This window comes from Trematomus bernacchii, unplaced genomic scaffold (assembly GCF_902827165.1).
Source record: "Trematomus bernacchii unplaced genomic scaffold, fTreBer1.1, whole genome shotgun sequence".
NCBI classification, from domain to species: Eukaryota; Metazoa; Chordata; class Actinopteri; order Perciformes; family Nototheniidae; genus Trematomus; species Trematomus bernacchii.
The window spans coordinates 8340702-8355809 of NW_022988097.1; the positions used below are offsets into that span (position 1 = coordinate 8340702).

The 15108-nt window shown below is 41.7% G+C and overlaps 1 protein-coding gene and 1 pseudogene across 3 annotated transcripts; both read right to left on the reverse strand.

Annotated features, from left to right (window-relative positions):
• LOC117475018 lies at nucleotides 1–2827 on the reverse strand (annotated as a pseudogene).
• Nucleotides 2828–3921: 1094 nt separating this feature from the next.
• On the reverse strand, nucleotides 3922–14718 carry eda (ectodysplasin A). 3 transcript variants are annotated; one of them, XM_034121009.1, is made up of 8 exons: nucleotides 14285–14718; nucleotides 8119–8218; nucleotides 6251–6289; nucleotides 5745–5915; nucleotides 5357–5391; nucleotides 5203–5254; nucleotides 4646–4770; nucleotides 3922–4380 (listed from the first exon to the last, which is right to left on the reverse strand). In XM_034121009.1, exons 1-8 carry the CDS (start codon nucleotides 14600–14602, stop codon nucleotides 4120–4122), a joined length of 1101 nt encoding a protein of 366 aa, XP_033976900.1. In that variant the 5' UTR covers nucleotides 14603–14718; the 3' UTR covers nucleotides 3922–4119. The 3 variants fall into 3 exon arrangements, with proteins under 3 accessions (XP_033976900.1, XP_033976901.1, XP_033976899.1); XM_034121010.1 differs by lacking the exon at nucleotides 14285–14718 and adding an exon at nucleotides 9721–10280 and having other exon boundaries at nucleotides 4640–4770; XM_034121008.1 differs by having other exon boundaries at nucleotides 4120–4380; nucleotides 4640–4770.
• Between the last annotated feature and the right edge of the window lie 390 nt (nucleotides 14719–15108).

The following is a 15108-nucleotide window of genomic DNA, read 5'->3' on the forward strand; positions in this document are numbered from 1 at the left end:
CTCAGTAACGACATATTTAATTTGGATAAAAAAGAGGCTCATAGACAAGTATGTACATGTTTTTTTCTATTCATTGTGATCAATTATACATATTTAGTTACACCCTTGTATACTAAGTGATAATTAATTTGTACTTTGACATATTATCCGATCTATAACTACTTTAATTTGATCATGATTTATTTTTAAATATCTACAGTGTTAAGGAGTTCGTACCAGGACAACACCGCCAGAGCTGCATATATTTATACCTTTGTTTGTTCCTGACATAGTCTTAGGAAAACGGAAACCATTCTAAAATAGACGAGAGGAACAAATAAACAGACAGAGCGGAGGTTGAGCTGGAGGATAGCCCCATGCAAGGTATAAAGAGCCATACTAAAATAGACTGATGAAAGGAGGTGCTAGCACACATAAACAATGCCAGAGGACAGGCCCAGGTGTATCTGAAAGACACAGCATGACAGTTTAGAGCTAAGGATTTAAAAAGTACTGTGAAAGAAAAGGACACATGAGATGGGCAGTTAATTAAAAAAGTTGATAATGCATTTTCCTGAGATTAATGACATGTCCCGACAGTTTTCCTGCTGCTGTCACTTCTGTCCTTTATCAGCATCCCCTCACACAGCTCAGTGTCAGTTTCCCACTTCCTGCAGCATTGAGCTGCATTGTTATCATCTTCAGACCGACTTGTTTCAGTTTAGCTGTATGACACCAAAAAAGGTGGATTCTGCATCCATAGAGATGAGGGTGTGTTGCCTGTTGGGTATCACCAACTCCAGCTCATCATCCTGATGCAGCTGCACTATGCCTGTGTGCAAAGGACAAAAAAACGAATCAAAGGAGATAAAAGATAGGTGACAAGGGCCAAGAGAGGACAGACTCTTCAAGTCCCTGGAGCTGTTCCTGGAGGGATGAAAGCCAGTCAAAAGATATATTTGTTGACCCCTCAAAGAAAATGGTGAAGAGGCTGCAAAAGTTGATGAAATAGTGCAACATTTTGGGAAAAACACACAATCATAATTTCTGCCCAGAGCTCAGTGAGAAGATCAATACCACTCTGATGCCTGAACTGTACATATAAAACAATACAGTCAGCAGCTGGTTAGTTTAGCTTAGCACAAATAGTTTAAACAGATGGAAACAGCTAGCTCTGTCCAATGGTAACACAATCCTTCTTCGAGCAGCACATAATGTCATTCATTCAAACTGTTCGCCTCAGTGTGACGATGAGACACCACAATGTGACAACAAAATAGTCCGGTACAACCACAATGTGTTGCTTTTACAAATATATCAAACACAATGGTGCAAATGTAGTTTAAACTATGGACAGAGCTGGGTTAACTAGTTCAATTAGAAATTTAAGATGCGAGAACAGAGTTGGAATTGAAAGACAACCCAATTGTTTCACTAGTAGTCCGTTTACACTATAGCTGCTACAGTTTATTTCTCAAAGCTTTAATCCATTATCCAATGGATTACGAGATTGCTTATCAGCCAAGGCCTTCAGCCTCTTTTGCTTTCCACATGGACTGTTTACCTGTATCCAACTAAAGCCAGCTATGTGAACGATGATACTACTTGGACTACAAAAAAAATGGAAACCAGAATCCGTCCGTGCCAATTCTACATTCATATGCAGACAACTTTTTATACAGATTTACATGACGTTATATGTAAGAACCAGATATGAAAGTGTTATGAATCTCCTTATTTAACTCTTGGCAAGACAGCAAAAGGGCATATTTATTTCCCCCATATGTTGAAGTATATGTTTAAGCTGCCACTATGCAGGCCAACAGTATCGCCTCACTGACCTCCAGTGTAGCATGTATTGGCAGGAGTTTCATCAGCCATTGCAAGCAACGCAACAGCTCTGTTGATGTGGTCCAAGTTTTATCGAAAGCCCAACTGCGAATGATATGACCCATAACTGTACTTGGGCTATTGAACAAAACCTGTGAATTAAGCAGAACATCAGCGGAACAGTTGTAACAAATCAGATGTAATATCAATTTAGTTATGCTTGAATTACAGTGACACAATACTTGTCCAAACACCAAGTAAAATCCATCTTCTTGGACAACAATTCTGTTTTCCTTTTGTGAAATTGCATTTCCTTGCTGCGCAGTAACAGTCCAAGGGATCACTGTTATATTTCCTATGGGAGGAGGCAAGTACACTTACTCAAAATAATGGCATACACTGCGATGCTGAAGCCAAGTACTTGAATTTAGTTTTACCTCTTATGTCTGGCTGTTTGTTTGTGTTAGCTGTTAACTGCAGGAATGATGTTGGAACTGGCAATAGGAGAAAAAATAAACATATTACTTTATTTATTAACTTAGCATGTACTGGTAATGTTCTCACCACCAGAATTGACCGTAACTAATTTTCAGTTCTCAGCTCCAACCCACCTCTGCAGCTGCCCTGTTCCCGTTTTACTCTCCTAGAAAACATCTTCAGAGAACTCTGTGCTTTTAGCAAAGTACTTGGCTTTATCTCCTAAGAGAAAACAAAGCATTAGGAGACCATTTATTATTGCAGCTTTATCCGAGAACTCACTAATGGCATAAATCTCAGTAATAGGATGTCCAAGATGACTCCATCCTGCATAATCAGTGACATACCTCCCTTGTTTGAGACATCTTGGCCATTTTCCCATTGACTCCCTCAGAAAGTGGCTGATTCAATTGTAGAATGATGTCCCCTTGGAGTTTTCGAAAATCATTTTCTAAAACACTGGCTCTGTGCACCAGGAAAAGACTAAGACAAAACATAAATGCTGTGAGTGATAAAGCATTGTAAAGCATCGTGAGACAGACTGCATGTCCTCAAGTTATTCAAATGGATGAGGTCACACATCAGTTAACCCCGGAAACCTTAAATGTTCAGTTTCAAAATGAGGAACTATCTTTCCTCTGCCTCTCAATATCAAATCAAGTTATTTATTTATTTATACAGTATAGCACATTTTTAAAACGATTTTTGGTCGAGCCAAAGTGCTGTACATATAATAATTACCCTACAGTAAGGACACTTTACAGCAAATACAACAGCACAGTTTGTGCAGAATATCAGTATGAGAAAACGACAATATGGAACTCATTTAGAGTGTATGAATAGTACAGCCACATTTGCAGAGTATTGTGAAACTTGCCCTCAAAGTAAAAGCCACATTTTAATAAAACCAAACGCCTCACTCAAAGAACATCATTTGTTCTTGTCAATACTTGTGCCAGCAGAGTCCAACATGAAAGAGGAGCATTAACCTTTTAAATCAATACCACCCGCTACACAACAACAAGAGCAAGACAAAAGCATTTAGACAAAAAATGTAACATTTAATCCATCAATCAACTCCATTTACAAAAGTATATCCCTTTTTATATACAATATGTACAGAGACGTATTAACAACAATATCATTTCCCCACATGGATTCATTCATTCGATAACTAAACAATAGCACTGTAACAAAACATATCGCTGATATTCTGCAGGGATGCTGTAGTGCAAATGTGTGCAAAAATATATAGTGCTGTTGCTCTTTGAATACCTTATAACTCCAGTTTTATGAATGTTTCTCTACTTTGCATAGATTCATTTATACTTTCTTTGAACATGTATATGATCCATTGAAAAATGTATAGCCTAAATGGAGCTTAAAACCTTTTGTAAAACCACTTACTTATAAGTGTTAATATAATTAAATTAATACAAATTGCCAAGTACACAAACTGCAAATAAAACATTTTGAATTGTTTTTTGGAGATACAAGATTATCATTCAACAGCACTTACAAATATGTAAATATTAAGTATATGTCAGCGCAGTGTCCTTCCTTGTTATAAAGAGAGATGCCAGCGTCTGTGTTGACACAAAAGGGAGACTATAAATAGAAACGTCTGTTTGATGAGGCTCATCAACACTGATCTCTTTGCTCGTGGGGGGGAAGCCTAAACGTCTATATTGTCCTTTTTTATAATAGAGAACTGGGAGTGAACAAAAGTTGCAGAGGGGGTCCTCAACTTTGAAACCCGGAGGATTTAAGTTTCCTCTAAATGGGGGCAAGACTTTGGGCATTTCACGTAGAGGGCTGGTGGCTGTGTAGCTTTCAGTTCTGTCCAGCAGATGGAGCCTCTCCAAGTCTGACACTTCCCAGGAAGGTGGTGTGATTGGTCATGCTGATGAGCGTGTCCTCGTACACTATGCGTATGGAAATCCTCTGGCCAGCTCGAAGCAGGCTCACCCCGGCTGTGTAGCAGGTGTTGAACTTGCGCTGTCCTGTCTCGATGCTGCAGGTGCAGCGAAGGAACGGGTTGGAGTCCACCATCACCTCATAGCTGGCGATGTCAGTGAAGTTGAGGTAGTACACCTGGCGGAGACATGAAATTCACACAAGACTGAGAGGGGTAGTGATATTTAAGAGCTTATGTAATGCTGGAACAGCTGGAATATCAGAGTAGCAACAAGGCTTTGAGTTACTGTATAGCACAGGGACAGGGAGAATAAATATGTCGCCGCTATAACTCAAAACATTTGAGCAAAGCAAGCAGGTGTTTAAGTTAGCTACTGAGCACCTGCCAGTTCTTTTGTCTGTAAATTATAAGAGTTACGTCAAGAACCGTACTCACTTCTACCTGACTATATATGAAGTAGACACCGTCCAGCAGCACCTCCAGCTCTCCAGAGCGAGAGTGCATTTTAAACACGCGGTGATGGATGGACACCATCTTCCAGTTCCTCAGGATGCCTTCAGACAGATCTAAACACGTCACAACAAACAAACCAGAGGCAAACGGTCAACATAAACAGCTTTCAGCAGTGTTTAACTCAAATCAGAGCTCAGTTGAACATAATAAACCTGATAATGACGCATGCAGTCTTTTGCTGCTAGCAGCCTGCTAGCAAGCAAGGCTCAACCCGAGATAACACAGGTCTGACTTGTAATGCAAGCCTATGGCTGTATCCTAATCCTGGATTAGCTATAGCCTTACTTTAGGGTTACTATAATCTTACATACTCCTCAAGTAAATATTTACAACCACATTAAGCCCTCTAAACAGAATATATTTTACAATATTTGTATTCTGGTGTAAGTCTATGTATAGTCTAACAGTTGCAGATCTTTATTAGGTTTCCTTATTAATCAAAAAGGCAGAGGTGTAACTACAACAGAGTAAAACAGAAGACTCACCCTCTCTCACTTGGATGGTTGTCTCCTGCCCTTGCAAATGAACCACTGCAGGCTGAAACATAAAGATCTCTGGTGACTAATCTGGTTACATAGTAAAACAAGAGAACATCTGTTTCATCAGGGACATTTTATTTTAATAGCTGACATACTCTACCTGGTATTCTTTTGTTTTCGTCTTATCGGGAACCCCTGCAACAAAATGGAAAGACAGACATGATGAATTTCTGGCTTTCAACACTGCTGGGGAACAAAGGAGAGGATGACGATTAAAAGAAAACAAACAGTGAAATAGTTTAAGGAACGAACACTGCTCTCCCACACTATGTTTGACATGCTGAATCAGAAACTCTCACTGTGAAGGCAATGAGTTCATCGATTTTGACAACTTGAGCCCCCTTCTAGTGTGGGAACGTGTCTACATACGGGAAAATAGTGTAATCTAAGAACCAATCTCTCAACTCCTGGGTGTTTTCCAGTCCTCCTGCTGGAGACTTGGCTATCTCAGCGCATTATCGCGTCATTTCTATTTAAAGTTTTAATACCTGCTGGACCTTGAGTGCCCGGAGGTCCCTGCGGCCCGGGGGGTCCTGGGGGTCCTGAAGGCCCTACAGCGTTGCTTCCTGGAATACCGGGGATTCCAGGGATGCCCGGTGGCCCCTGTGGGCCCGGGGGACCCGGGGGGCCAGGAGGGCCTGGCACAGACCTTTTTCTTCCTGTAAAGAGAGAAAGCAAAATGGTTGGCAATCAAAGAAGCTGAGACAAATAATCTTTTGACTATCAAGTCAACTTTATTTATATAGCCCAAACTAACGAACATTACACAAACTTTACAATCGTTATCAATACAGATTGTACAGCTTGATATGAAGATAGGCAAAAGGCAGGGAAAATGTGCTTGACGGGCTGAATCAACCATTGAACCACTGTTAGCGTACAAGGTTACTGGATTTTGGACGACATCTCAAGAGAACTAACAGAGAGTATGGAGCAGGTAGCAGTCTTATCAATGACCAACCATCAGTGAAAGGTTGGTTAAATCATGCATTACCTTTTTTCTTCTCTTTCCTCCTTTCCCTTCCAGTAGATTCTGTAGGAAATAAAAACAGTGTGATTGAACTTGAAATGGTCTCGTGCACAATTATCATCTCCGGTAACATCTCTAGTACCCAGCGCGCTGTGTAGGCATCCTAAATGGGCTAAAATAACAGATTCAGATGTTCGGCACTGGAGTGGAGGTATGTCAGTCTGTGGTATCTTCTAGTGTAGTAATTTGTAAGTGTGGTTTCACCTCCTCTGTATGAACAAGTGCCTTAAGCATTCACAGGCAGTGGAACTGGAGAAGATCATTAGAGAGATACTTTATCCTGCCAAAATCCTTTTCTTTGAATTAGGCCCAGATGGAGAATGTAGATGAAAGTGTGTGTACATGTGTGCGTGTGCTTCTCCCCTTTACAACCATGTGTAAGTGTGTGTGTTGCGTGCGTGCATGGATGTTGGTGTGGCATTGATGTCAGTGCTTAAAAGACAAAATGCACTTGGTGTGTGTCTGTGTGTGTGCATGCCCAGTGTGCAGCTGAAGAATCCTTTTCAAAAAGCCGTCTTGCTGCTCTTGTGTTTACCATGTCATTACAACTACAAAGACCATTTAACCTTAAAACCTCACAGTTTGAGTCCCCCTCAAACATATGGCCAGTGTTTCTCCTCTGGCTAAATGACTGGATGCATCCGCATAGATTTCTCTTAACGAGCAGCCCTATCTGGAATCTGGTGCCCGTTAGGAGTGCCCAGAACGCACGCATACGCGCATACGCACACACGTGCAAACACAGGACACACACACACTTACACACACAAACACACACATCTAAGGCTGAGATTACAAAAGCCTTTGTCTGTGGGCTGAGAGCAGAGGAGAGACCTGGGAATGATTAGTGTTTAGAGGCTCGGGACTTTACTGATTTATGTAGAAAGTCTCAAAGGTGAGTTTTTTCTTCTAATTTAAACACAATCACTAAACTTCCCCCCCAAGTATTCAGTGTCACGCCACAGACATTGGAATGCCTTGTGATCATGCTGCACTTGTTGCACTCAGACATGAAACTTCAAAGGCTTTGCTTTTTTTATTTGCATAGCTCACATTCTAAACAAAAACTACAAAAGCAAATTCAGACATATTGGCCATATGGTTTGCTGCAGAGCTATTGATTACGATAAATCATTTCGGAGGGATTAATGAAAGCCAACTAAGTCTCAGATGATAAGCTGTTTCAGAAATGGCCACCTGGTTCTTTAAAGTTACTTTATGTACTACAAAGTGGTTCTGTTTCTCATCTTTTTTTCTGATGGTTCAGACCTGGCCGATAACATATTTTGAATACAAAATTCGCTATCTGCTTATTTGACAGATAGAAAATATATTTTGGGGACCTAATATTATTTCAACCCGGGCTCCGCTGTCTGTTTCAAATTGGTGAAACCCTCCCAAACCCCTTGTTTGCTATCCAAGTAATAATCAATCCCATTCCATTTAATCCTTCTCTCTATAAACTATGCAACATTTTGTGGTGGAGCTGCTTTGTTAAGTTAGCACAAAGTAATAAAAAAATCAATTCCACGAAAAGTGAGAAACCATTAACAAACCGTTTTGAAAATTTAAGAGCTTTAAGCCCCTTCAAACGTCTGTTATTTACACTGTACCCCTCCAAACAAACACAAATTACAGTTGCTCAACAGATGTACAATTCCCAAAAATAGATGCAGGTTTGCGTTTCCTTTTTGGTCATATTGGGTACTGAATTTGAAGTTTGAGCCTGACAAATGCAGAAGGGATAGATTACATGTCTGAATACAACTTCCGTATCACGTATAAGGACAAGACACGGCATTAGTAGATGATGATAATTCCAAACAACATACCTGTTTCTGACTGCTTGCCGGGACTTCTTTTCGCTCGCTGAGTTATGCCCCTGTTGTCCTGTGTGGCGTGGAATTCACTATTTCTGTGCGGTAACTTCTCCTGATGAAAAACAAAAAGATAATAGCAATGAGTATGGATAATTCGTTTTGCAGAAAATTCAAGAGGGCCACTAGCTTTATGCACCAAGACCCTCTTCAGAATATCAATGGCAGGCAAGACCACCCCATATTAATTCTGTGGGGCAAACAAAAGGAAGGAGAAGTCTTTAAGAGCGAAACCCATGTTTTAAGTGCCCTTTTCTTTTCTTGGTGGATAATGTTTGCACAGAGACAACTTGGGGCATTTGTAAAGATGCGAGACACTGACAGTCAACACATTCATTTGAGGCCAAGTCATTGTCTGTCCCATTGGGGCTGTAACCCATCCTGTAACCCAAGTCACTTTTGTCTGTGTTTCTGCCGTTTGAGACAGTCACCTGGACACGACTGCTCTAAAATTCACCTTTTTATACAAAAGGAGGGCATGAATTGTGGTTAATCTGAGAGCAATACCCATTCATGTGGCACCTGGTCCCAGCCCTATTCAGTGGTAAACGAGTCAAAGAAAAGGGATCTGATGTAGCTGGTCTGAGCTCATCCCTAAAAACAGGAAAAGCTTTGCTACAGTGGTGGGGTGTTCCCATGGGCGAGTGAGTGGCGGGACAAACCACATGCCTGTGTTCTTAAGTGACTGGTTATGGTCGACCTACATTCACATGAACTCTGTAGGACGTGCTGACCTGACTGTAGCACGCTCGAGACGAGACCGGCTCTGACAACAAAATATGTTTCGTGCTAAGGATTCAGAGTATAAAAACGAAGATCGTTTAAGAGTCACTTTGTGTTAGAACTGCCAGTTTCTGATCACATCTTTGGAGGAATCCCAGAATACGATAGACAAAGAAACTCGGCACAACAAGACCACCCAAAGCCTTCTTTTCGTCGAGCTCCTTAATATACAAGATCGTTTTCAGTCAGCATAAATAATATTAATATTGTCAGGAATAAAGCTCTCGATAGCTGAGGACATACGACCAGGCAACTTGTATATTTGTGCCGGACATCTGCTTGGAGTTTGAATAACTGACATCTCTGAAGCAGTGACACCTGCTCCCCCTTAGCATGGATCAAAAGATAATAAATAATGATGTATCATTTATTCCTTACTGCTGGGAATGAATCAGACAAGCTTACTGACAGACACTTTGACCTTTCTTATCCCAGTTGGGTACGTACAAGATGACATACTCCCAGTTTCCAGCTGTGGCGCTCAAGTAAACATAGTTGTTAAACCCCGACGGTGAGAAAAGTCTTTCTCTGGAAAGCACTGTGAACTCCCAGTGCCTCTTTGTGTGGTTTTCAAGCAGAGCCACTGAAAGACCGACAAGACAGACACGAGAAGTTATGTTTCCAGTTTCTTCTATACCTCGTCTCAGATGTGGGGAACCCCCCCCCCCCCGCCATTGTGGTGAGGGATGAGCTTTATCATGTCAAACACCCCCCGCTGGCAAGCTCAAAGTAGTTAAAGTCTACAACACTGACCAGCTGCCAGCGATGTCTGACCTTATAAGCACGGGAATTCCAGCCTGATGGAGGAGTATGTGTTGGAGCGGTTCGTCGACACACAGCCAGATGTTCCCGCGAGCAGCGACGTTCGCTGTTCATTTGGTGCGCAGGTGTCTCCACATCTCCTCTCCAGCTGTTGGCATATAGGGGGCTTTTACCTCTCAAAGGATTCTGGGTGTATGTTCAGGCATATGGCATTACACTTTCGTCTGTTCTGACAGCCAAACATGATTCAACAGCCAATTTCTGGCCCGGGAATTAAGCTCCAAAAGAATAACAAAAAAACAAACAAGCAATCTGCAAAGCTACTACCAAAACTGGTGTGCCTGGGGTTGCAGATGAAGGAAACTGTGATAAAAAAAAAAGTCATCCCATTATACGACTATGAGAAAGGGTTTTGCGCCGTTGTTTGCTTCATTTCACTTCATTACAACATTTACAGCCTTCTTACCCTTCAAAGGCACGCAGAGTTACAGTAAATCAGGATGACAACGTGTTGGTATGTATGCCAAGTGCCAACTATTGAGTAAACCATTCTTTTTCAGCACAAGGGAAAAAATGCTATTAATTAGAGGGCTTTCAAATCTTCAAAGCGTGGGGGGGGCTGTTGCGCGCAGAGGACGAGATTCCCTGTTGTTTCGTGAGGATATGACTAAAAATCAGTCACCCCAGGGATGTGTAATTTAGTCATCACAAGACTTCTTTTGCCCTATTAACACGTTTTTAACACTATTACAATAGCTTGTATCTCTACACATTCCTGAATGTACACCACAGCAGATCCCTTACAGTACATTCATAACTTTTCAGGCTGTTTAGGAAAATAAGAGGCAAGGGGTTCAGTGTTTTTTTGGACCAATACTGTTTCCCAGACATTCTGGTTGCTGAAACAGTCTCAGACTAAAAATATTAATGTAATTGCGGTTAAAGTTAAAAAGTTGAAGAGGTGAAACTCGGGGCTTGTGGCTGCGAGTACCAAATGCAGACTCGGTGCCCATTACTTCTGTACAAGCATTACTTAGTGTAATGGCATGCATACTGCTGAGAATTGTCACTGTAACAGCGTGTTCTCTTCTTAAATATCATTTAAATAGAGGACTGTCCTCAGCTCAGCCAATATCAGACACTGCTCTCTGGAAGGCCATGTGTTTTAAACCATAACTTGGGTAATTTAATAACAGCATCCATAGATTGTCATCTAAAAAAAGCTGTGGAGCTCAACCTAAGGGAAATGTTGTCTGTCAGCAGCCAATCACATTTCACATTGTTGCAACACTGCTGGCAAAGTGACTTCTAGCTGAATGCTGTGAATGCTTGGAGAATTTATTATTTTGGTGGATGATTTGTGACTCTGGACTTAATCTTTACTGGGCGTCTACACCATCGGTCTGTCAAGACAATTCAGTCTTATATGGAAAAGTTTGCAGCCTCATATCTCTGATGTTTCGACCTCCTCTGCATTGTGCTTTTATGACACTTGTGTCAATACTGATTAATTCCTTACATGGAGGCTTGCTCCATTCTGCTCATATCATACTGCTGTTTTAACTAATCATGCACTGGTCACAATTAAAGTAGATGTGGGTGACAGCCCACCCCGGCGCCCCACAGTTTGTATGCTGCTGAGGACTTTGTGTCCCATCAAACTGACTTTTTTTAATAGCCGTTAACTAGACTCCAGATGTTTTAGCATCTGTTCTCTGTGAGACTTTGAAGGCATACATCAGAGGAGAAAATTATTTAATATAATGGTTATATGAATTTTTTTAGGCTGAAGAATAAAACGCTATCTGAGCTAACACAATTAAATATTCCATGGGTTGACTTTTACAATGTGTCACTCACTGAGGTGATTAAGGGTCAGGCTGTGAGTGACACTTGCTCTAATTCAGTAATGGCCTGCATCACACTCCTAAGAGCTACACACACCTGGGAGGGACTTTTAATGTTGGGAACTGCGCAGATCTGCTGGACAGCTGGGATTTACTGCCTTGCTCAAGGGCATACCGACTGTGAATGTTGAGGGAAAGACTGTTTCTTCACTCCCCAGGCCCGGGTCATAAATGACCACATCATCTGCGTTCATTAAGAAGCAACTAGTTAGATCTGACACAGTGTGAGCTGTTTAGGGGTTTGTTATTTTTAAGTGCAAGCTGGAAACAGGTACATTTCTCCCACCATTTAAAAAAAAAAAAAAAAGGTTTCCGGGTTCAATAAGCACTATTTCTAGATCTAAATCTCTAAAGATCTATAAACATTTCAATAATTTGCTACCAAATTCTGAATCTACATCTGAGGAAACTGCACTCTAAAAAGGTTTGGATATCCTGACAGACTCAAATATAAATATATTGTTACAAATGTGCAAGTTTGATTTGCCATATTTGCAAACTAAAGTAGCAGCAGTCCCTTCTCTGTTCACAAAACACAACACCGATCAGACACTGTGTTACAGCTTGTATAGCCTAGATCCTTATCTTAGATTAATAGCCACGATCACTTTTGTTCAGATCTGTTCTGGAGATACGCTTTCAGTAGAAAAATGCCTTGATACTAGATATCATTTTCCTCCTGAAAAAAAATGACCAGTGGTGGATGAATAGAAGACAAAAATGGGATAAAATGAATTTAAGATTTGACCAAACTTAAAATAGGAACAAAATATAAATGTTATATAACTAAAGTTAAGCTTAATTTAGTTCTGGAGTAAAAGAGGACAGGGGTTTTAATCTATTTAAGCCAACTACAAAGAAAACACCTGTGCTTGTTTCAAAGCCACTTAAAGAAAATATTTCTGTTATAGAACTCATGTCAATGTCGATTTTCGATTTTGTTTTCCAGTTAAAAAGGAAAGTCAATCCTCCATGAACCAATAATCTAAACAAAAAAGTTATCTTTCTATTGTGCTTTACTTAAAAAGCTTCTAAACAAAAGAGTTACTCCAAACTTTTGACACTGACCAGACTATCCGATATTCCCTACTGTTATTCCTTGAAGCGAGACACTGGTATTATGTCTGCTTTATTTCATGTATGTCTTTTTGTGGGGTGTACGTTTGTTCCTATAGCTTGTTTTTGCTTTGTTTTCTCTGAAGGCTTTCCATGTTCTGTTACACTTGTCTGTATACCTGCACATCACATCCAATCACACTGATGCTGCCTTTGATGAAGACTTGTGTGAAAAATCCAATAAACAATCTGTAGCTCTACAGTACAGATTCTTCAAAGGAAATGCCTCAAAAGCTAACAAGTGTGGCCGCTGCGTCCAAATGCCACATGCTCCTGTTTCTCCAACTATGTAAACTGTGGGATGTGTAATCAGAGTTGTTTAATGCAGACATCTGGCAAGGACAGCATCACAGCGCTGTTAAATATTTACAGCTGGGCCACAGTCTTTCACCTCATGAAGCGTCCCCATCTGGGTTGAATACCAGGCCCATCTCACTCGGCTCTAACCAGGGAAACCAAACTAAAATAAGCTTAGCAAAGGACACACTGACAACTACATGAATAGGCTAAGCTCCCCACTTGTGAGGGGAAAATGTTATACAGACCATTTGCAGCAATTTATCTTTGTAATGTTGCCTCCATCCTCTGAGTGACTATCAAGTAGATTTCTCTGCTTAGCTGAATGTCCAGCCAATACCCCACACAGCGGATCATTTTCTCTGCAAAGAGGTTACACAACCGGTGACATGTGAGCTAATTGAACAAGTAATACAGAGTTGAGACCTACGCTTGGTCCCTTTGTACTGATGAAATTAGGGATTGTGTGTTGGTGGGGGCTGGTGGTCTGTTGCCAAAGCCACAGACAACACAATGAACATTCAATCAGGCCGCTGCCAGAAAAGAAAACACATGTGAGACGAGGCTGGCTTAGCTCCAAGTACCAACTGCCCCATCTAAGTCCTGATGAATTTACATCAGCCCTTGGGCTTTGCACCTGCTGGTGATCCAGTTCATTTTCCGTCCACCTGCTGCAGCACATTGACTGACCCCTCTCTGTGAATCCAGCTGGGCAGGCTGCCTAAGAATCTACCTCTGTCTGCTCAGAGGGAGCTCTGGAAACAAGTCAAATCAAGTTAAATGCAGTTTGATTACAACAAAATTCATTTCGGAAAAAAACGAGTTAACTGATGAGTTTTCTTTCTGCAGTTTCTTGTTTTTTTGGCAACATTTGAAACCTTCATTGATATGCCTCCCTGGAAGCGTTTACCTGAACATAAGACTTTGGCCAGGTGACAGACTTTAACGTGTATACCTTGGTGCATCTCTGTCCAAGAGGCTTAATCATGCACACGGGAGCAGTGACTCAAAACATAGATATTTGTCTGGAAACTGAGACTGGCAAAACTTCGTGACAGGCTACTGTAAAATAAGTTGCCCAGGAACATGCCATGACAGAGCACAGACACAGAACCTGACACCTTGATGCGGGAACAGGAGGACTGAGCAGAGGTGAATGAACACGAACAGCCTCCGTGTGAGGAATGAAAACAATGTCACCTTCCATTAGCGGCCTTTTCAATTTTTGTTACACTCTTTGAAAATATATGTTTTACCTCTGGACCCTCTGCGCCGCGGCTGCTGACGGAGTCCAGGTGGCCGGGTGAGAGCAGCGCCGCCGGGTCAGCCATGTCACTCCCGGCAAGTGTCATTATTGAATCCCGCTTCTGGTGGATAATTTCCCTTTTGACTTCGGAACGCAGGTCCAAATAGCAGACCAGGGTGACAGCGTGCAGAGACAGCGACAGTAGGAATAATCCCAGGAAGACAACACTGCTGCTCCGACTCCTGCACTTCTTGTTGCACGTGCAGGGAGCTGTTATGTGCATCACTTTGTCCGGGAAATCCTCCGCGGATGAACCATCGCATGCCATTATCGGACAGAGCGCGAGTCAGAGGCACTTTATCTCGGCATAATCGGCTCGTTAGTCTCGCGCGGGCCGCGGCTATTCATTAACGTGGAGACTCATAGGTGCAGCAGCAGGTCGGTGCAAACTTCTCTGAGTATCTGTAGTAACAATGGGGACCCGCCTACCTCTTGTGTGATTGGTCGATGACAATTACGAACCCAGACAGTCCGGGCCAGAGGTTGGGGGCTGGAGGCACCAGGTGCAGTAATTGAGCGACACCTAATGGACAAAGTGCGCAGCTGCAGCTTCTGTGAGATGATGGTGTGAGAGTATCCCCCCTTTTTTATCCCCCCTTTTTATTTGTGTTTGTGTGATTATTATGCGGCACTTTGAGGCAGGCTAACACATTGTGTGACCCTTGTCAGTGATTAATCTTCTGTTATGGGAGTGTGACTGGGGATGGGTGCTGGTCACTGAGGTTAGGTATAATGTTTACTCATGTGTTTTATGTGTTATAGGCTTTGGACATG